The sequence below is a fragment of the Phyllopteryx taeniolatus genome, chromosome 23 (genome assembly GCF_024500385.1).
Source record: "Phyllopteryx taeniolatus isolate TA_2022b chromosome 23, UOR_Ptae_1.2, whole genome shotgun sequence".
Classification (NCBI taxonomy): Eukaryota; Metazoa; Chordata; class Actinopteri; order Syngnathiformes; family Syngnathidae; genus Phyllopteryx; species Phyllopteryx taeniolatus.
Window position 1 is genome coordinate 1,256,620 of NC_084524.1, and position 21,372 is coordinate 1,277,991.

Below are 21,372 nucleotides of genomic sequence, written 5' to 3' on the forward strand. Positions count from 1 at the left end.
CTTGCACCACATTCACAGCGCTCACGTCAGAGCTAATAACGAATCATGTAATTGCACACATGCGACAACACAACTGGAGAGCCATTGTTGCTGCAACCCCTTCCCCTCCTCAAATCATAATGACATTCCTCCAGTGACCCCCCCCCCCCCCCCCTTTTAAATCACGTGCTGGGGAAAAGGAAAAATTAGAAGAAAGAAAGATGAACTCCCACTGGGCTTCATCTTTTCAGCCAGCAAGCGTGCAGGTGCACCCTTTCAAAAAAGGAAAAACTTTGGCACGTGCGCCACCAAAAGATTTGATCTTATTTTGTTAGCTCATTTGAGACGGCGGGAGCAAAACGTCGTGTTTTGTTCTTCAACCAAGAACGAGCTGTGCGGGCGCGTGCACGTGTAAATGGATCGTGAGTGACAGGAGAGGGCCCGCTGATGTCGGAGTGTTATTCTTGGCTCTTCTTATCACGACAGGCTGTTCGAGACGACACACACACACGCACGCACACACACACACACACACATTGACGAGATGGAGGTCGGAATGTCAGGATCGAGCGCGGCACACCAGACGTTTTGGGAGTCGAGACCAAGTCGATTCGTCGATGACGTCGTCGGTAGTTTTCCGGCACAGTACGGCGTTGCCCGCGGACCGGTTAACGTAAAGTCATATTTCGACACGCCGGCTTGGAAAGAACGCGGTTGTTGTCCGCGCATTATTGCATATCACATTTTGGCATTTTCCCTCGTTCCTCGCTAGCAGTCCCGCGTGGTCCCGCTGCTGTGAGTATTTGAAGACGAGTGTGGCTCAAACTCGCTAAAGCTAGCCAGGCTAACCTCAGCGCTCAACCGTAACCGGCTTGTTTTCGTAGTCTCGAAGGCGTCGCCTCGTCGGCCGGACGACGCGTTATAGTCCGGCGACGGCAGCGCACGGGCTCGTCCAAAGTTGCCAAAACACGCCATCGGTTGACTTGGTGCGTCCATGCCGCGTGCTAAAGTGGACTTGTCGCTAGGCGTGGGCCGCTTGCCCCTTTTAAAGTATAGCGTGGTTTGAAAAAGTCATTGTTTCAAAACAAAACCTCTTTCATTTTCCATCAGCGGTTTTATTTTTGGCGGTCGTCGCCAGCGGTTTGTGAGCCTGGCCACTTTTTTTCGCCCCTTGCCGAAAAAGTTGTCTCCCTCTCGAGAATTTTCCAGGTAGCGCAACTTTGCTGAGGAAAGCTATGCAAAACACGCCTACGAAGAGTGGCCGCTATAGGAGCCGATACCTCCGCTTACTTTTCCGAGAGGGCCACCCATCACTCTCGCCAAATTCAACGTAACATTTGCAACTAGCTATGAAAGTTAGCCGAGCTACAATTGGTGAAATGAATAATAATATAGACTCGCTACTTGAGGCAGCTAAGTAGCTAACGAGAATGCTAGCATCAGTTCGTTTCCACGCTGACGTTACGTTACGAAGCGGAGAAAAGCAGAGCAGTAACTTATCGTTTTCTGAGAAGGACTTTCACTGTTATACTGCATTTTGATTGTTGTTGTATTTTTTGGACCTTTCGGTGTAAAAAAGTGATTTAGCCCATCATTTCAAAGTAATACCTTTTTTTTGGGGTGTTGTTGGGTGTTTTAAGTTGTTTTAATGAAGCCAGACGGCGACACAGCCGGCCAAGTGTGCGTGCAAACACGCAAACAAACAAACCGAGCGATCGGTTGTCGCACGGGCTCCGCTTGCATGCGCGCCGTTTGCCAGCAGAGGCGCCCTCGTGCGGTAAAAGCGAGCGTGGCCAGCGTACCCCGAAGCGGGCTCGACCTGACGGCCGCGCTTCCTGTTTGTGTCGTTCTTGGCCACTAGGGTGCACTATAATGCAGACATTCATAATAAACTAAGAAGAGTTTCACAACAAAGTGACTCAGTAAGCTGCAGTATTAGTACAATAATAATATTATATTAGTCCTTTTTTGCAGAGAATAACAAATATGACGTTGAGTGTCATTATTGTCCGCCTACATGGTTGCGCCACTGTTTATGTGCAAATATCCATCACTTAAATGGATATTACACCACAACATTCATGCTAGTTTTGCGTTATGTATTGTTTGTTAACATTAGGTATTCAGACTTTTCATAAGTTATGGTTTGTTAAATGCTATAATTCTTTGTTTGATGTTTAGAATTGTTCGCTGCTTGTTGTGAAGCTACCATTTAGCACTCATAACGCAAACGTTTGCTCGCAACTCAAAACAAAAAATCAATGAAGACATAAATCACAAGATAGTATTTTTTTATTTATTTTTTTTTTAAATGAAGTTAAGAGGCAGTTTTCACTGATATTTTCCCCATTTATTTATAGAACATTTTATATCGAAAATCAATGATATGGGTAAAAGATACTTAAAAGTAGTATAAAACAACTATCGAGTGGAAAAATACCTTTGAAGCTATCTGCTCGTGCGACCACTTTTCAAAGAACGTAGACTGTGGTTGTGTTCATTGTGATGTTGCGCAATGTTGTTTACATCCATGCTACTCCAGCGGGACTACAAACGCCGTTTTTCATGGAAAACGCTTATTGGTGGTAAATCCTGGCTAATTGTAAAAGTGTTTGGGGGTTAAGGAAAACAAATGTAATTTTTTTGATGCAATTATAATGGGCGTCAATTATTCCCAGATTTTGGCTGTTCGCGGTCGGGCCCGGTCGTTGTCCGCCGCCGTCGTTATATCGCACAGCTCTACGCATACCAAACATTTGATTTCCGAGAGGGCCTAAAAATGGCCGAAAGCACGTGAACTTGTTGGGTAGGAAGGCGTGAAGGTGATGGAGGGGGAGGAGCCGGGAGCTGGATGTTGTCGTCGGCGACAAGATTATTTCATGCCTGCAAACACACACACACACATGCGCACTCAGGTGCACTTAGCAGATTGGTTTGGAAATGGCATTAGGGAGCGTCACAACGGCTTTTCCGCTCGTCCGCCAGGTAATCGCTCCATCCCGCTTCCTCCTTTAACGCACTTCCTGTTTGTTCCCGTACACTTATTTTCTTCCCTCCTCCATCGGCCTCCGCAACACAGCATCTGTCTTCTTTTCCAATCTTCTTGTCATCGAGCAACGCCCCCGTTGCGCACCTTTCCTAACGTTAGCACAAGCGCCCGATTGACGGTGTGGGTGTGTCCACGTACGCTCGAAAGGCAACTTCTTATCGATGAAAACGTTGCAAAGATGTCACACTGTACAGATGAGCAAGCCCGTGTCAGTCCAAGTGTCGCTATGGAATAATTGCAGCCCAAATCAATTAAAAATCACTACAAAATTATACGTGTGTGTGTGTGTGTCCTTTCGGAGACAGCATGTCATTAACACAAACTTTAATTAGCATATGGACACATGACAGAGGTGTGCGTGTGTTCTGACAAACTTTATTCCTGACTTTGTGTGGATTTTTATTTTTTTTTTTCATCGTTTGTGTGTGTGTGTGTGTGTGTGTGTGTGTCCGCGCGTGTGTGTGAGCCATCAAAAAGCCGCCCAAACTGAAAACGTATAATAATCCATTTAAAAACATGTCATCATGATTAGAATAATAACAGTGGTTAGACTGACTGAGGCGTTCACGGACGAACAAGCTCTCGTTGTTTTTGTGTGTTTGTGTGTGTGTGTTAAATGTGACAGTCCGGCCTCCCTCGTTTATTTCTTTAGTTTCTTTTGTTTTCCCACCAAGATGGTGGGCGACAACATGAAGACAAATGTGCTGTGGTGGTCTTGATGAAGATGCACGTTTATTACCTGAGTGCAAAAAAAATGTGTTTGTGTGTGTGTGTGTGTGTTTGTGATAGCTTGTCACAGAATAATCACACTCACTGTAATTTTGTCATCAAAGTGAACAATGTGGCTGCGTCTTTTCATTCTCCTGCTTTTTTTCCCCGTGTGTGTGTGTGTGTGTGTGTGTGTTGTCTTTATTCCTCCATCTTTGACTTATTGGTGTCACCCATAAATCAGCGCGACGGACGGCAGGGCGGGTAAAAATGGTTGAAAATGCCATCAATTTCCAGACTTAATTTTTCAATGTTTTCAACTGTATTTATTCCTGTTTGTGTAGTGTAAACAAACCACGTGGACCTTCTGCAGCCTGTAAAGCAAGAAAAACGTGTTTCCATCCAGATAGATTTGAAATCATGCTTGATTTCGTGCCACGTTCCCTCTGTTAACTACGTTTTCATGTTGTCCTTCACAGCCCCCATACGAAAAGTATATAGAGAGAGATTGTTTGAATCGTTAATGGCACACAGGGATTCTCAGTGCGGTACGCGAAAGAATCACAAGAATAAAAAAAATAATAATAATAATTTAAAACATGAACTACAATCGTATTGTACACACTAGCATGCAGCTTGACGCTATCCACTAGAATACATTTTACTTTTAATGTGCAGTATTTTCTTTGACTTTTCATGTACAGTACAAGTGCAGGATTTATTTTATTTTATTTCAAGTACAGTACGTTTTATGTACAGTAGAGTTGTCTAACTTTTAAGTACAGTACAATAAATTTGCATTTAATATTTAAGGTGTGTCAAACATTGAAGTACAATTTGTATTTTAACTTTTGTGCATTGCATTTTAATTGAATCATTGAAGTAGCTTTTGTGAACCACTGATCTATCACAATGTGAATCCATTGAAACTAAAACCGAGTTCATTTAATGACTGAAAATAATTCTACAAATCCATGTCCATAAAATAGCTTTGTTTTGAGATAAACACACTGACTCTTAAATTAAAGCTAATTTAGTTACCAAAATACCCTCATTTTACGTGGCAGTCGTAAAGTTTAAAAAAATACCAAAAAAACTTGACTTTGATTGAGATTTAAAAAATCTTCAAAATTTCAAAGACCCCAAAATGTCTTAACAAAAATGCTAAACGTTAAATTAAGATGAGATAGAATGGCGGCCACAGTGCTAATCTGCACCCTCATTAATCATTTATTTGCTATCTGCCTGTAACTGAAATGTAAATAGCCTGTTTAACCTCCACTTACACGTGTGTGTGTGTGTGTGTCTGTGTGTGTGTGCGTGCGTTTTTGTGTGTGGAGGAGTGCATGTGGGGGTGGGTCGCTTTCAAGTTACAAAAGAAGTTAATTAAAAATGAAAAAGGAGAGCGGCGGGAGGAAGAGGAGGACGGCTGGAGTGGACGGGCAGGAGGGAGCGTTTTTATTGAAAACGGGTGGACAAACACAGCGTAATTGGCTGGGGCCGCGGGGCTGAGGGGGGGGGGGCTTCAAAGAGCCCAGCGCCGTGGCCGGCAAATGAAGAAAGAGTGCGAAGATGAGGCGGGAGGGCCAAAAAAAACCAAAAAACAAACAGAAAACAAAAAGTGTCAACTCAGACAAAGTGGAGATCAGCAGCTCAAAGAGGCCAAAGGTTGTCATTAAAATAAAAAAATAAAAAAACGTTATTTGCAACCGCGCAGACACAAAAACACGCTTTTGGCAACCATCGGAACAGCGGCCGCACCGGTGCTTAACCGCAGTTAGCATGTCGCGCGCCTGTGTGTATGTGTTGGTGCGCGTGTGGAAAGATGGAGGTTTTTGCTCACTCACCGTCTGATTGAATGGGAGCCGAAAGGTTGCGACCTCTTTCGAAACACGGCATGGTTCTCAGCATTAATCAAATAACACACACACACAAATACTTGTGCTGACCTTCACACGCTCACTTGCATGCACATTGAGTGCGCATCTGCTTAAAAAGAGAGAGAAAATGTGTAAGCTTACGCGTGTGTGTGTGTGTGTGTGTGTCAGACCTGAACAAACATTAAAACACTCAGCCAGGTGAACCTATAGAGGATTACACGCACACACACTACAGTGTCAAATGTCTTGTGTGTATTGGTTAGCTTGTGCGGTCGTAATAGTGACATCTGCACCGTTGGCTAAACAGCTTGCAAATATGCTGATAAAAACAATGCCAGGAGCCAAATTTACAACTCTTATAAAAGACACATGCATAAACACACACACACGCGCGCACACTTACACTCAGAGGACGTATTATTGTGAGATTTACAGTGTGTGTGTATGTGTTTGGCTTTATTGCGCTTTACAAGACAGCAAGAGCGTCTATGTAAGCAAGCCTGTGTGTGTGTGTGTGTGTGTGTGTCTTGAAAACAACTCCCACTGTGAAGTTTGTTTTTCGATATCAAACTTGAGCATTGACGCAAGCTGTAGTTAGCATGGTGGCATCGTACTTTAGCATTGGCGCTCTCTGTTTTTTGCAAAGCGCTAATGGTGGGGTTCACGGTAACATTAAACTTGAGAGATGATGCTAGCTGTAGTTGTTCCTATTGTTTTACTACATGCAATAGACGCCCATCTGATGGTCAATCAGTGGCGTCATTGTTGCTACGTCCTCTGCTTTGGACAGTCGAAGTGCGGGCGTGTGAGAGTTTCAAACGGAAAGTTCTTCAGCTCGACGTAAATAACATACCCCCGGGATAAATGTGGCGTCGTTCTGTAAAAAATGAGCAGAAATAAAGTTTGTTGACAAAGGTCATATTAACTTCTCTGAACCTTTTTTTTCCCCAACGTGGAGTAAATTTAGACTTATTTTGGGACCAGCTGTTTTGGAAAGGATCGTGTGACGTGTGTTTGTGCAGCCAGTGACACAAATGTAAAAAAACAACAACACAAAAGTCTAAAAATGATAACTTGCTTGTTATGGAATCATGGCGGTATAACACAGACACAAGTGTCCAAACTGAAGGCAAGAATGTGAATCCCCTCTCAGGTCTCAAGTTGCCGCCTCCTCCCCCATCCCTCCATCCTCCTCCACCTCCCTGTGCTTGGAATTAGACAATGAAAACAATGACATTGGTGTCTGTTTCTTTCTGGTTAAAAAAAACCCCCAAAACACACCCTTCCCCCGCTCTCTGTCACCTTTCCCGCCATTCGCAGTCAGATGCCACTGTTTTATTTTCAATCATCCATTTATTTTCTGTGTGATTTCATGCTCCAGCGGCTCTATTGTCCGCCCGAGGAATCTCGTGATCACGTTAGTTTTGCCACTTTTAGCTACAAGCCCATTTAGTATTGTCTGAATACAGAAAGAAAATGAAAACTCCTCCATTCAGAAGGTGACTTAAAGTAGACCCCTGTGTAACGCCAGTGTCAAATATCACAGCTGAATATGCTGCTTCTCGTGCTTTTGTTCACCCCTCCTTGTTGAAGTGATTCCAATTGTGGGCCCAAGACTACAAAATAGAGCACCATCTATTTCCTGGAGCCTCCCGTGGGACGGGCCTATTTTCTTTGGTCGCAGTTCCGCAGTGTCAAACCAAATACGATCTCCGTGGCTTTGGACCCGGCAGAACACAAGGGGAAAGAGACCCTGATGCTTTTAAATTTGCCGCTCAGTAATGTGTGCTTCCACCTGCTCGGGACGCAAATGACCGACAGCTCGGAAAGTTGGAACATATGTGGGGAAAGAGTCGACGTTTGAATTGGTGCATTTCTGGAGATGGACCCAACCGAATGTCTTCGTCCGACTGGTTGCTCATTAAACATGCCCTCCCTCCACTTCTCTTTCTCTCTTTCCTCCCCCCCCACCATTCAGCTCGCCCGTCACACATCTTTGTGTTCCTCTTTTCTTTTTCTCCATCAGATGATTAATTCCTTCTCAGTTTCTCTCTTTAGCTTTCTCCTTCTCAGTTATTCCACACTCTCGTTTCCTTCTCCTTTGTGTGTGCACTGTTGTTGTTTGCATTCTTTAGGGATTTGACCATGTTTGTAGTTTTTGCCCCCCCCCCCCCCCCCCCTCCCCTTCATGCGCGGGTATGTAAAGGGAGATGGAATGTGTTGTCCTGCGTGCTCGGACATCAGCGTGTGCGTGTTGAACATGTGAAAGATTGTGTTTGGATTCACACATGCATTAAGTGCAGCATTTCCTGCCACAGAGGATGACAACTGCGATATATTTGTGCTGCTTGTCGTTCCCATATGCTTTGTTTGGAGTGACCTACTAAATGGGTCACCGCATTCTTCTGCGCCCCCTTTGCCCTCCCGCTGCTGCATGCTAACAGCCAAGCAGCTTGCGCAAAAACCTCCATTCTGATAAAGCGGTGCCTTGAGATTACAGTGACGAGTTTTCCACGATCCTCGACCCATTTTCTTCCGTTTTTTTGCAAACACAGACAGGCGATACAAGCGCTGTATGGTAGCGGTGACGGAACTCACTTCACAACAAGCAGCAGTTTGGCAGAGACAATGAGTGAACAGTTTTTGAAAAAACATTCAAGCTGTGTAATGCCACTCCCAGATCAAGTCTACTGACAAACCGAGCAGGAAACAAACGTAATTGCACCTTGTGTATTTACGACAACCAATAGTGTGCTAGCTTAATTCTAACGCTAAATAGGGTTGACGTTGCGAAGCTTTTAACCCTTTAAGCAACGGAGTGGACGAATTATTTGCATCATGCTTCACTTTGGTGTGCGTGAGTGTACATATCGTGTGTGTGTGTGTGTATATATCATATAGAGTATGGTGTGTGTGCATGTGCGCATGCGTTTGTTCTTAAGCGACCAGGTTATTCCCCACTCCCAAAAATGGGGTGAGTGTGTAAATCAACAGTAACAAAAATAATATATTCAGGGAGATGTGATGTGTGTTCATGAAAGCACTGTGAGAGAGACATCTCTCTCTCTCTGTGTGTGTGTGTGTGTGTGTGTGTGTGTGTCTCTCCACTGTGACCCAGTGTAAACTAATATTGATTCAGCTGTTGGTGTTGTACACGAGTCATAAAACTGGACTTATTGTAGGATCCAGGCTTTACCTTCTCAGTGTGTGTGTGTGTGTGTGTGTGTGTGTGTGTGTGTGTGTGTGTGTGTGCGCGTGCACAGAGAGCACATGTTAAAAGCTACACGCACACACACACAACACACACTCACGGATAGCTGTCCAGAAGTTGACAACACAATAATTTGACTTTTCATCTCTCTTGTTGCGCCATCCTGATTCTTCTCATCCTTTGTTCCCTCCTTCCTCCCTCGTTCCCCTCTCCTTATTCAAATAGAGGACACAGACAATCCAATAAAGCTCCCTCTGCAACCCTGCACTTGTCTCGCAACAGCTGTGGTGTGTGCGCGGTGTGTGTGAAGCACCGACTCAGCAGAAAAGGAGGATGAAACCCTCCGAGTCGGACAGGAATGTCATAGTGGAAAAATGGTGGGATGAAGGCAGAATGGAAGAGAAAATGGAAAGAGGGGAAAACTATTGGGATGTCACGTGGTGGGAAGTATAAATACTTTGTTACTATACTAAAGTAGATCATCAGTACTAATCAGTAATTATTATTTTTTGTTTTTGTTTTTATAAACACACAAGTATGCGGACTTGAACTTAAGCAAAACGCGAGTACATTTGCCGCCTCCGGCGCGGCGATTCACAAGCGGCGCGTTTGAGCATTCTGTCGGTAGACGTGAAGTTTACGTTTCATTTCAAGCCAATTCCACGCCTTCATCCCCACCTGGCCGAGAGATAAAAGATGGCGGCGCCGAGGAGCGGAGGAGGACTTAAGTGATGGCAAGAGGAGGAACGCGGAGGGATGAAAGATGACAGGCGGCGGGCGAGCGAGGCATAGACTCTTGGGAGGGAGGATGGAGAGAGAGAGAGAAAAGATGTGAGGGGGTGGCGGGAGGCTCACAGAAGAGATGACAGGGCGATGAAGAGGAAGAGGAGGAGAGAGGTGAGCGTCCTTGCGCTGTCAGGGCCGATCGATGGCACATCATTTACATTACACTGACTTAACGGCCGCGGGAGGAGGGGGGAGGACAGGTGAGCGGGCGGGCGAGCGAGCGAGCGAGGGATGAAGAGTCGGAGGGGCAGAAAATGAACAACAGCGACTCCCCGTTCGGAGGTGAAAACCGGCGCATGGCGAGACCCCCGGATCGATTTGCCCCTCCCCCGCGATTTAAGATGATTTAAACACACGTTTGCAAGCCATTGTTTGGGTGTTTGAACGCAAACGACAAATTGCAAGCATAAAATGGACAGAAAATACTCAAAGTGGGCTACGCCAAACAATCGCGGATTCAGGCACAAATCAAATTTGGAACATCGAGTACATACAATCAACACCATCAAACATATTTCTTGTCAGGATGCATACATCCTAAACTTTTTAATCCAGTAGAGTACTTTCACTTTTCATGTACAGTACATATTTAAAAAAAAAAAAAAAAAAAAAAAAAAAAAGAATTCAACTGCAGTACATTTTTGAAGCAGTTCAGTTGTATTTAACTTTCAAGTCAGTAAATTTTCTAAAACTGAATAAATGTTCATTTAGTCATTGCATAACATTTGTCTTTTCCTATGTGGTCATAATATATATATATATATATATATATATAAAAAATACTCTTAACCCCCTCCCTCCTGTTTTGGATTTGACACGGGTCATGTTTTTTAATTTGTCAAAATTTCAATTCGGTTCATATTTTTGTTGTTTAGAATGAATTGTTTTTGGAAATCACTGATTATTGATCAATTATTTTTGCATGTGCCCTGACTGACCTCGATAAAGAATTGGTCGCTATGTTGGCCACATTGTAACCGCTTATATGACATAACATCTTCCGATTTCAAAAAGCAAGTGCCGATATTCAGCCGCTGACGACTTTCGCTGCCTACCTTCTTGAAATCGGGCGCTGCGTTTTGATTGGCCGCTTGTAATAGGCGGCCCGCGACCTGACGGGGGTTCGCTGTCCAAAGAGGAACGCAAATGCAGCAGGCGACTGCGGTCACGCCGTCCGAAAAAAGAAAGCGTAGTTTCCCGTGGAGGCCCCGCCCCCCGCCGCCACATGCGCCCTTCCTTCTCAACGTGAAAACTTCCTGTTGTTGCACTTTGTCCGGGAAGGCTTCAAAGCGGGTGGGCGTGGCCTCCGTTGCAGTTTTGCCTCCTAAACGCTAACATGTGAGCGTTTTGTGTGTGCGCACGTGTGTAAATGTGTCCGTGTGTGTTTGCCCACATGCTGAGGAAGTAAGCTAATGACGCTTGCAGCCTTGTACAGACATGCAGACACACGTTAGCCCATCAACCTGGATAACTTGTCTCGTCAGCGATTGTGTGTGCGGGGCGTTTAATATTTAATGGATGCTGCTTAAATATGCAAGTGTTTTTTTGCCTCCTGTCCCGAAGCACACCTGTTCCTCGATAAGAAAGGCTGGATAGATCTTATGGGAAGGGCAGGAAGTGAGGCGTGTCATTCGTCAATTCAACTTCCTGTTTCTTCATCTTTCTTTTAAGGTGCTATCCCCCCTGCCCCCCTCCCCCCCACCTTCCTTCTCAAATTATTTTCGCTCTACTTCTCTTATCGATCAATACTTGTTATCGCCCGCCTCGACCGTCTCTCTTCCTTTCACACTTGCGCGCACGGACAATGAAGTCATTCATCTGTCCAATCAAAGAGGCGGAAGCTTGGAGGAAAGTAAACATCATCGCTTTCTGCGTGAGTGTCCGGGATTATGATGTTTGTGTGCGTGTTTGTCTTAGGACCGACTAAAGATTTTTGTAGTCGACTATAATATAATGAATGACCAGTGGAAGTCGACTCGTCAATGACCTCATTAATTATTGGGAAGCTTTGAGGATTTGATCATTTATGGGTTTTTTTTTTCGGCTTACTTGAGTCATTCCAATAAACAAAATGACTTCCCCACAAGCACCTTATTTCCGTCCTGTGGGACTGTGTCCGCTTTTTGGCCGCACGTTTCGCTGCGCCACAGAGCTTTATCGTCCAGACTTGACACTCGGTCAGCAATTAGTCGACTTCACGCTTGAAATGTGGTATCGTTGACTCAACTAGCCGACTAGTTGTTCTACCTTTTATTGTGTGTCAGTTGGACAGACGTGCATTTGTGTCTCTGGTGTCTCTTCAAAAACAATCCACTAAACAAATAATAAAGACACACAAACACACAGGATGGCGACGATTAATGACGATGGCATCAAGCAAAACTCCCCTCGGTGTCGTCGAGTTTTATATTCCGAGCCGCAGCAAAGCAGTAGGACGTGGAAAGCAGTCATCCCGCTGTACCAAAACGGCGCTTATTGACTCCTTAATTGAGGAGGAGGAGGAATGAGGAAGAGTCTCAGACAGGAAACGGAGAGATGAGCCGGACAAACGGATGAGTGCGCTGATGGAGGGATGCGAGGAAGATGAAAGATGCTCGCTAAAGAGGGGCGACCTCTCGCTCGGCGCAACGTATTGACCGGAGCCGCCTTTGATAAACTGCGTGCGCGCGCCTGTGACCTCTGCTCGTCTCCCGCTAAATCAATCCGTCCAACGTGTTAGCCAATCCGTGCTTATTCACCGCCACGCCTGTTTGCGCGCGTGTGACCGACCCCGACCGGCCATCGGAGCCGATGACGAAGTATCGATCGAGGCTCCGTCGCCATAGAAACGGCCGTTCGGGAGGACGGGAGACGGCGCGCGTGTCCGAGCGGGAAGACTTACTTCGAGGCCGCCCGCCGAATTGTCGCGCGCGTGCGCGATGAGACAATAAAGCGACTTTTTTGGCAGGTGCGGTGCGGTCGGCGGGCCCGGCGGTAGGCCGACCGTGCGCGGACCCGGAGGAGGACGACAAATGTCTATTTAAGGCTTTCAGTCCGCTCAAGGTTAAGTGTTAGCAAATGAATGTAGGTCAGCCTGCCTGCGTGCGCGCGCGCGCATGCGTGACCTGCTCTTTGTGACAAAGCTCCATCCAAGTCCGAGTGAGTGGACCATTGAAGAGGATTAATACCCGACATATGGCAACCCTACGGGACACGCGCGCACAAAGAAGTGTCACCACAAGGCCGTATCGTGTGTCTTTTGCACACACACACACACGCATGCATGTGGTCATGGAGTGGTGTGACGTCGAGGGGTGACTGTGAGTTCAAATGAAAAGTAAAGGTTCACGTTCACTCTCGCAGTGTGTGTGTGTGTGTGTGTGTGTGTGTGTGTGTGCGTGTGTTTCTCTCACAGGCGCTCTCGCCCCAAAACGCTTCTTTGTTTTCACACCCGCCCGCCCGCCGGCCGGCCGGCGCGCCGCTCCCGGCGGGCCCCGCCTGAAAGTTCCGGAGAGCGTCTCGTCTGCCTTCCCGGGAGTCGCGTGACGGCGGCCGCGTCTCGTTTTCTCTCGCAAGGTGTAAATGACTTTGCGCGGCCATCTGCTCGGGCGAGCCGCCCCGCCGCGAGCGAGCCTGCTCGCCTTTTACGTTTAGTCGTCAGCTGAGCGCGTCGAGAGAGGGCAGCTTCAGTCGGCTACAAAAAAATTGTTGTAATTTGTATTGTAGTGGGGTTATAATAATATTTATACCTTACAAAACATACAGTGATGGCGCCATCAAATACAATTCCAAAGAATGAAAGCGTTTTTGTCACACCGCATCAATCGAATGCGGCTCCTCGTGTTGTGATCGCCTCGGCCACCTGGGGGCAGGCGGTTGCATTGTTCATTGAGGCATTATTCGGAATCCCACTTGAGTTGTAGGTAGTCCTACCTGGATGCAGCAGCCAATCATATTGCAGTGTAGGATTCATAATAATGTTTCCCAATTACTCTCAGCTCATTGGCTCGTACAGCACTCTTCTACGCAGAGAATGAAGAATGTTTGCTAGAGCGTCTGTCTACATGTTGCTGCTGCACCATTTGCGATCCATTCAAACATAGATGCTAATTACTGTTAGCATTAAGCTAATGGACTATGTGGTTGTTTTTGTAATTCTCGTTTTCATTTTAGTTTGACGGCAAACCTCAAGCAATAAAGAGCTTGAGGTCTTTTTTTCAATTGAAGAATTGTTCACTGTTTGTTATATTTTTATATTCCGTGTCATAAATCAAGTCTTCGCTTCCAAGTTAAGGGGATCAAAGCCAGGCTGAGAGTAGTGGCGCACGTGAGGAACGTTGTGTCTGATTTTTCCTCTCTGTGTGTGTCGCCCGCAGCTCGCGCCCGGGTCGTCCTCCCAAGCGTTGTTCTTCCGGCGCCGGCGTCCAGGAAAGCCCGAGGCCGCTGCACCCGGCGCTGCCCGGCCTGCTGTCCCCCAACCTGCTGTCTCACGCCGGTCAGAATCTCCCTCTAATCCTCATCCCTCCATCCTGTCTCGCGGTCCCTTTCCCTCCCTTTACAGCGCCGAGGATGCTTAGAGAGGGGACGGGAAGAATTAGAGCAGATGCGAGGAGCAAGTGGCTGGAGAGACGGAGGGATTAAAGAGGGGGGAACGGGAGATGGAAGAAGGGAAGCGAAAGACCTGACAGAGAGAGAGATCGGAGGTGAACGAGTGCAGGCGGCACGTTGGTGTGATGAATGACTCGTCTCCTGGGTCCCGCTCCTCCATCTGTCCATCCCTCCCTCCCGCTCTTCCTCGCGCTCCCTCCTGCCTCCTCCGCTGTCCTCTTTTCCTCTCATCCCTCATTCGCCACCTCTCGTCTACCTTCAAACTTCTGCTGACTTCTCCCTCCCTCCATCCCTTCGTCCTCCCCACTGCAGGATTAATAAAACATGCTTGTGTTTAGTGACATATGGACATGGCTCACTGTGGCATACTAATCACATGCACGCACACACACACACACACATCCCGTGTGTGTGTGTGTGTGTGCGCGTGTACAGAAGTGAGTGTTTGGTGAACATTAGTGTATCCCAGAGAAAACATTTGCTCACTTATGATCGCTCGTTAGTACACACAGACAGACACACACACACACTTGGCAGTCACCACGTAACATTCGGCCTCAACCTCACACACACACACACACACACACACGCGTGCGTGTTTCTTCTAGGCAGGCCTCGCGTCCATGGAGACTCCCGGTTGCCGGGGGAGACGAGCTGTTGTTTACGACCTGGCGGGCTGAGCGGCGACGGGGGGCGCGGGAGGCGTCGGCCAATCACAGATGGACATTTATCACACGGCTGGAAAACGGCGAGCGCGAAGAGGCGAAACGTGGCCGACCACGGAGCGAGATTATGCGAGTGGGACGGATGAGAAGGTGATGAAGGCCGGGGAATTCCGAATTTTCCCGATGAATTCCCCCTGCGAGCAGTTTGTGGATCGACGTGCAATTTCGCCGCGTCGATCATGACGGGATGCATGAACACGTCGAAGGGCCCGTCGTGCCTGAGGGCAACAGGAAGTCACCCGCTAGAGCTCACCAACATGGCGCCCGTGCGATTGTTCGAGGAATAGCTCGCCAGTGAGGGGACATCGTGATTTCCTAGGAATGGTGTAGAAGTGATCATTCAAAAAGGTAGACACTTGCAGAGATTGAAGGGAAAAGGTACTTTTGCTGCTGTTTACACGGCTGTTGCGCGTCGATATTTATCTGTTTCCTACCTTGTTAAATCATCCTTGATAAATATTGCGAGAAAATCGTCAACATGATCAATGTCTGATGTCAGATGAATATCCGTCCATCCGTTTTCGGCACTGCTTTTCCTCACCTGGCTCCATGCGTGGTCCCTGGCAAATAAACTAAAAACAATCGTCCAAAATGTGACCAATTCTTCTCCAGGAACAATGAACTCATTCACTGCCGCGGACGTTCATATTCGTCAACTGGAATCCGATCGTTTACTGCCACCGACGAATATACAAATCCGTTTTCAACCAATCGCCGTAGACGAGGTCTGGCCCAGCTTGTCTGTGAAATTCAGCTTCGTAAACCACGGTAATGACTAATAATGACTTTAGGTGGCGCCGTTGCCTGGCTTTGGTTTTGAGATCAGCACAGCTTTTGAGTAGAAGATTAAGATTGGGCGGTGAATGTCGACTTCGTGTCAATTATGAGGGGGAGAAATGACAACTAGTTGAAAGTCGGACACGTTTCGGTCACCTCGCACTCCAACACAGTCCATATATGTACGTATGCTATAAACAGGGTATGTCGCGGTTGTTAGTAGGTGTGTGTCGCCATTGTGGGAAAAGCTGGCGCAGCTCATGGGGTTGATGGCAAACGGCATGTGAAAAAACAAAACAAAAAATCTGACGTTCACCTCGAGCCATGTGGTCAGTCGGTGTCTCTCGCGCCGCGTTTCTTCGTGGTTTATCTGTCCAAAAATTATTTTGACATCAAACGCCTTTTTTCAGTCTTGTTTTTGTAATCCGAGATGACAGAAAAGCAAAAAAATATGAGCAGCAACGTCTTGTGTTCTGTTTGGCATGTTTCTTTTCACTAAAAGCTGGTTTCTCCATTTTTGGGTCCAAAAAAACCAACCCGTTTTTTTTGGGGTGAAAGCAACCCGTGTTCTACTTCCGATTACTAAAGAACGGAAAGTAGGAGAAACAATTCTGTTTCTTCTGGTGAAAATCGAGTCTTTGTTTTGGTTCGGTTTGGTACTTATGTTGTCACAGAAGCCAATATTCTGTGGGTCTTGAAAGATGATTGTAAATGCTCGCAATATGGGGAACTCGCTAAACAGTTGGCGACCCCTGATCAACGCACTCAGTAGCGCCCCCTGGAAAAAAATAGAAACGCTCATCCCCGACGGACACGACACCGATTCACTTTCATGCGCACCTGTGGACAATTTAGAGCGAGGAAGGTGTGCGCAATATGACTTAAGTTGCCCGGTCATGCTAGGTGTGCGCGCGCTAACCTTTGCGGGTGCTCTTTGTGCCGCTCATTTGACTTGTTAATTCACGCACGCACGTACGCGCACACTAAACGGCTCAATGCTTTGCCTTGACTCTTCAACGCGCGCACGCATCACTTCCTAGAATGCATAAATCCACCCTGCATGCTCGCAACAGGAACTTAGCGCACTGATAAACATGCATACACATACACACACTCAGGAGTGTTGTGTTGATTACAGATGAAGTGGTTTCAATCTTCATGTGACAAGAAGACACTCGTGTGAAGACTCGTGCACCTGCAGAGAACAAGGATGGGCGATCAGGAAGGAGAGCGAGAGAGTGTGCGTGTGAGAGCCGTGGAAGAAGAACCAAAGTGCTTCCGAGGCACTTTCATCCTCTCGTCATCCTTTGTTTTCCTTGCCAAGGTTGAACTGGTGCTAAACTGGAATGCTAGCTCGTGTCGCTAATAAGTAACGCAACGGTACCTCGACTTCCAAGTGTATCCCTTCTGTGACAGCTCAAACTATAAAAACCAAAACGAGACTGATGATGTATTGACAGATATACAAAGTACGAAACGGACTCGCCGTATTTTGTTTATAGTATACATGTACGTGCTCAGCTCAAGTGGGAGGTGCCTAAGCGTTTCCGACATGTCTCTCGCTCATAACGTTACAAGCGGAGATTCACCCCCAATCTTTATCCTCTCCTCAAAAGCCGTGCTTAACTCAAAGCCAAAGCGACGCAATGCCGCCGTCTGCAGGGATCGTACATCCAAACGCAAGTTTCCCAGTGTATTTAACGCAAGTTTAGGTAAGTTAAGTTAATGTTGTCGCTTGATATAGGAAGTGTGTCGGATTGAAAACTGCGTGTGCACAAGTGTCTGTTAGAACCGTTTCAGTCATGACGAAGATTTAAAACGAAAACAAAAAAATGGCGTCTCAGACCTTCCGGAGAAAGCTAAAGATGGCCGACTTAAGTGCTGGAGCGCGGGCATTAAATCTGTTGGACTCGGCGCTCACGGGAGCATAAAAAAAAGAATAGTGTGTTTCTAAATCCAGAACACAAAGAGCAATTCCTCTCTTTTGCTGTTTGTTTTATTCAAAGTGTCACTCCGTCTCTCAGCGTGTGCTCGCTCGCGCCATCAAATATTGAGGAGCCAAATGGGCCGGGTCGGGCGAGAAGGCGGGCGAGAAGGTCGAGTCCAGGAGATGCTCCATCGCGCCGGCGCCACGACCCAAACCGTCAGGAAAACGGTGCTAAGAATGGGAATCTCAAAACAGCGGAACAGTGGTAACAACGTTCAAGGGGGAGCTTGAAGCGGTCCCGAGAACTGTCTGTGTGCCCACCGCGCAAGTTCCCGCAGAGACATTACATCCATACGCAAATATCAAAAAAATGACTGGTGTAAAACAGAAAATACACCTTCCCTTTTGCTGAAGCATTGAGGATGAATCATCCTCATTAATAACAGACAGGCTATTAATACATTTGGAAAAGATCCGTAGCTCATTTTTGATTATTCCGAGGATATTGTTGGCCTGATCGTCGTCTGTCTGCAAGGAAACTGAACAGGAAAGTAAAAGAGAGAAGAGTAACCGTAGCGAGGGAGGGAATCACGAGCACACACTTGGCCAAATACATTTTTTGGCACGCGCAGGTTGTGATGATGCAAGTGTCTTTGAGGCAGTCTGTCAATCAATCAAACGCTAATTCCCGAGGGTCCTCGGTCGCCATTAGCGACGGGGGTCGATGCTCGGTAACCGCGGACACAGCGGAAAGCCATCGATCTCGGCAAGTGCGCGCGCGCGCCTTTGATAGTCACGATGGAGAAAAGTATCGGGGCTTTCTCTTCACATCGATCGTCTTCCGCTCGTACCGAAGAGAAGCGGCCGACCGATGTTTGGCGGCGTAGCGCTGGAAGTCGGACCGCCGATGACTTGCGCCGTCTTGCGCCTGTCTTCTGTCCGTCCGTCCCTTCATGCTGCGAATTTCAAATGTGGATGTCCACCCCACAAGTTGTTGTGTTTTTATAGCTTACAGACAATTGTACTGTGTTGTGTTGTGTGTCTGTGTGTGTGTGTGTAATGAGCATTCCTCCGAGGCCCTCAACCGTGGCAAAACCCACACGCACGCACGCACGCACACAGAAAAACATGCAAGCATTCCTTCAAACACACACACGGGGTCATCTCTCTCACTCTGCTGGTTGTTGTGTAAAGAAGTCAGTTCCAGGTCAGCGCACTGATCCAGGGATCTTAGTCCATACAAAAGAGTGTGTGCACGTGCACTGTGCGCGCATGCATGCGTGTGCGCTTTGTCTGGCCGCGTCCTCGGGGCGTCCCAAACACTCCAACAGAACGACTTCAAGTCAACATGCGCACGATGGCGACCGGCGGCGCGCCTCAGTGACGCCACCTGGAGGCGACAGGAGGAAGAGGGCGGCTCGCCTCGGGCGCTCGTATTGACTAATGTGTGTGTGTGTGTGCGTCAGGCCTGACAGCGGCCGCCATGGCCGAGCTCCAGAAGCTGCACAAGATGAAGATGATGATGAGTCTGCAGAACGGAAACGAGTCGGACAACGACGACCTACACTCCAACGCGGGTAACGCACTCGCACAACACAACGCAACGCAACGCCGTTGGACTTGCTGATCCCGCCAAGTCACTTGACAACAAGCAGCAGACTGGCACATTGTAAATAACGCTTTCAAAAAAAAAACGGCAAGATTTTTATTGGCGCTTCCAAGTTCAAGTTTACCGTCAAACTAAACCGAGGACAATTGCATGCGTATTAAAAACAACTACATGTTTTGTTTTTGCCTTAATAGTCTATTTAGCTTAATGCTAACAACACTTTGTGTTGTTACACAAAACGCCATAGACAGGGTAACGAATAGCGTCGGTGTCAACTCATATTAGGTGGGCGCAGCAGAAGGAGCAGCACAATGTCCATTGAACTGAAGCAAAAACTCTTCTTCGTGTCATGACGCTATGTTTTGATAAAGTGCAATTTTATAGAGGGCTATTTTGTCATTAGAAACAAGTTTTTTGGGCTGTGGAAGCCTGGAACAGATGAATGGCGTTTCTATTCATTTCAGCGGGGAAAGATGATTTGACATGCGAGTGTGTTCCCGTAACAAATTCAGTTGAAGGCACCACTGTATTTCGCTCCATTTCATTGGACAACGAGCCACAAGCATGCGTGCGTGCGTGCGTGCGTGTGTGCGTGCCTTTACGCTTGGCATGCGTTCAACAAAGAGTCCATTATATCTCCGTGTGAATTATTCAAAGAAAACAAAACAAAAAGCATCACGGAAAAGAACGGCGAGCCATTCCCCGTGCTCACCTGCCAAATGGCCGGCTGGAAGTTTTTGTATTTATTATTATTTGAATTGTGAAAGTAGAAATCCTGCTAGGAGTGGCGCTTTCTGAAGAAAAGATATCTGTACGTGGCCACAATCACAAGGTTGTCCGTATGAAAAGAGAGCGAGAAAGAGAGAACATCTGCCCATCTGTTTGTACTTCTTGCCTTCCTGGTGTAAACGCAGAAGGGATGAGGCCCAGCTGTCACACACGCACACACACACACACACACACACATCTGTGTACGTGCACGGCGCAGGGGCAATAATAGAGAGAGACGGCTGCTAATTCAAACTAATGGAGGGAGATGAAGATGGATGAGGGAGGGAAGAGGAGGAAGGTGGGGGCGAGGTGGCGGGCGGGCGGGCGAGCGAGCGGGGCATCATTACACAGACAGCGAGAGAAGGAGAGAATTGTTCCAGTTTTGCAGGAAGTTTCACGCTTACGTCACGTGTGCTCAGGAGGAAGTGAGTGCTCCTGGGACAAGGAGCGCCTGAGCAGCCCCCCGGCCGGAGCCCAGAGCGGCGGACCCGGAGGAGGAGGAGGAGGAGGCGGGGCCATTCCGGCAGGAGGAGGAGGAGGAGGAGGAGGGCGGGGCCCGGCTTTGGGAGCTGTCAGTCAACAGCAGCAGCAGCTGCTCGCCAACAGTGAGCGCGCACCCACCTTTGCCGCTTGACCGTGTGTGCGTGTTACCTTGGCGATAGAATCGCTGCACGAGACGCACCATCGGCGCATACGTCCACAAAAAGCTGTCCGTACCTTTTGATTTGGTGTGTGTGTGTCATGATGAGTTTTGTGTGAGAGAGAAAGTGAATTTGGGGTGCGTGCGTGTGAGCGACAGAGAGTGTGTGCGTATCATGCATGAGTTTGAAGTTGGTGTGTGTGTGAAAGAGATGGCTGGCAATATTTGTTAATGTAGACCATTTAATCTGCTCCCATCTCCTGTATTAACACTCTGCCTGGATTAATCAGTAGACACTCAACTAAATGACTCAATTCATCAACATCACGCACGCACACAAGCAACCGTTGCGTCTTATTGCAAGTCATGTGTTCGACACACACACGCGCACGGCGGGAGGTGACAAACACTCACATTGATTATTGCGTCAGCGGAGTCGTCAGGACAACAGCAATCAGCGTTATTGTTTGACTTTGTCCACACGCGCGCTCCCAGCTGCCGTCTTGCCGCTCACGCCGGACAACCGAGGGCTGGGGGGGGCTGTGGGGGGGGGCGTCGCTAAAGCCCAACAAAACGTGTCACCTTCAGTTGACCTTCCATCTTTAACCCCGGGCCCCCTGTCAAGTTCGGCACCGGGTCACGGCCTCCTGAGCACACGTAAAGGGAGTTAATATCTTAAAGAACGGGTCAAGTTGTTTCTAAATGCGTTGCCTGTGTTTGAAG

General features: G+C 47.5%; 1 protein-coding gene across 1 annotated transcript in view; it reads left to right on the top strand.

The window, feature by feature from the left end:
* LOC133472718 (dachshund homolog 2-like) overlaps nt 1-21,372 on the top strand; it is a 29,048-nt gene that overhangs the window by 904 nt on the left and 6,772 nt on the right. Inside the window, exons 2-4 of the mRNA XM_061763977.1 lie at nt 13,969-14,087; nt 19,096-19,206; nt 20,429-20,614. Coding sequence (XP_061619961.1) covers nt 13,969-14,087; nt 19,096-19,206; nt 20,429-20,614 — 416 coding nt within the window. The remainder of the gene's footprint in view (nt 1-13,968; nt 14,088-19,095; nt 19,207-20,428; nt 20,615-21,372) is intronic.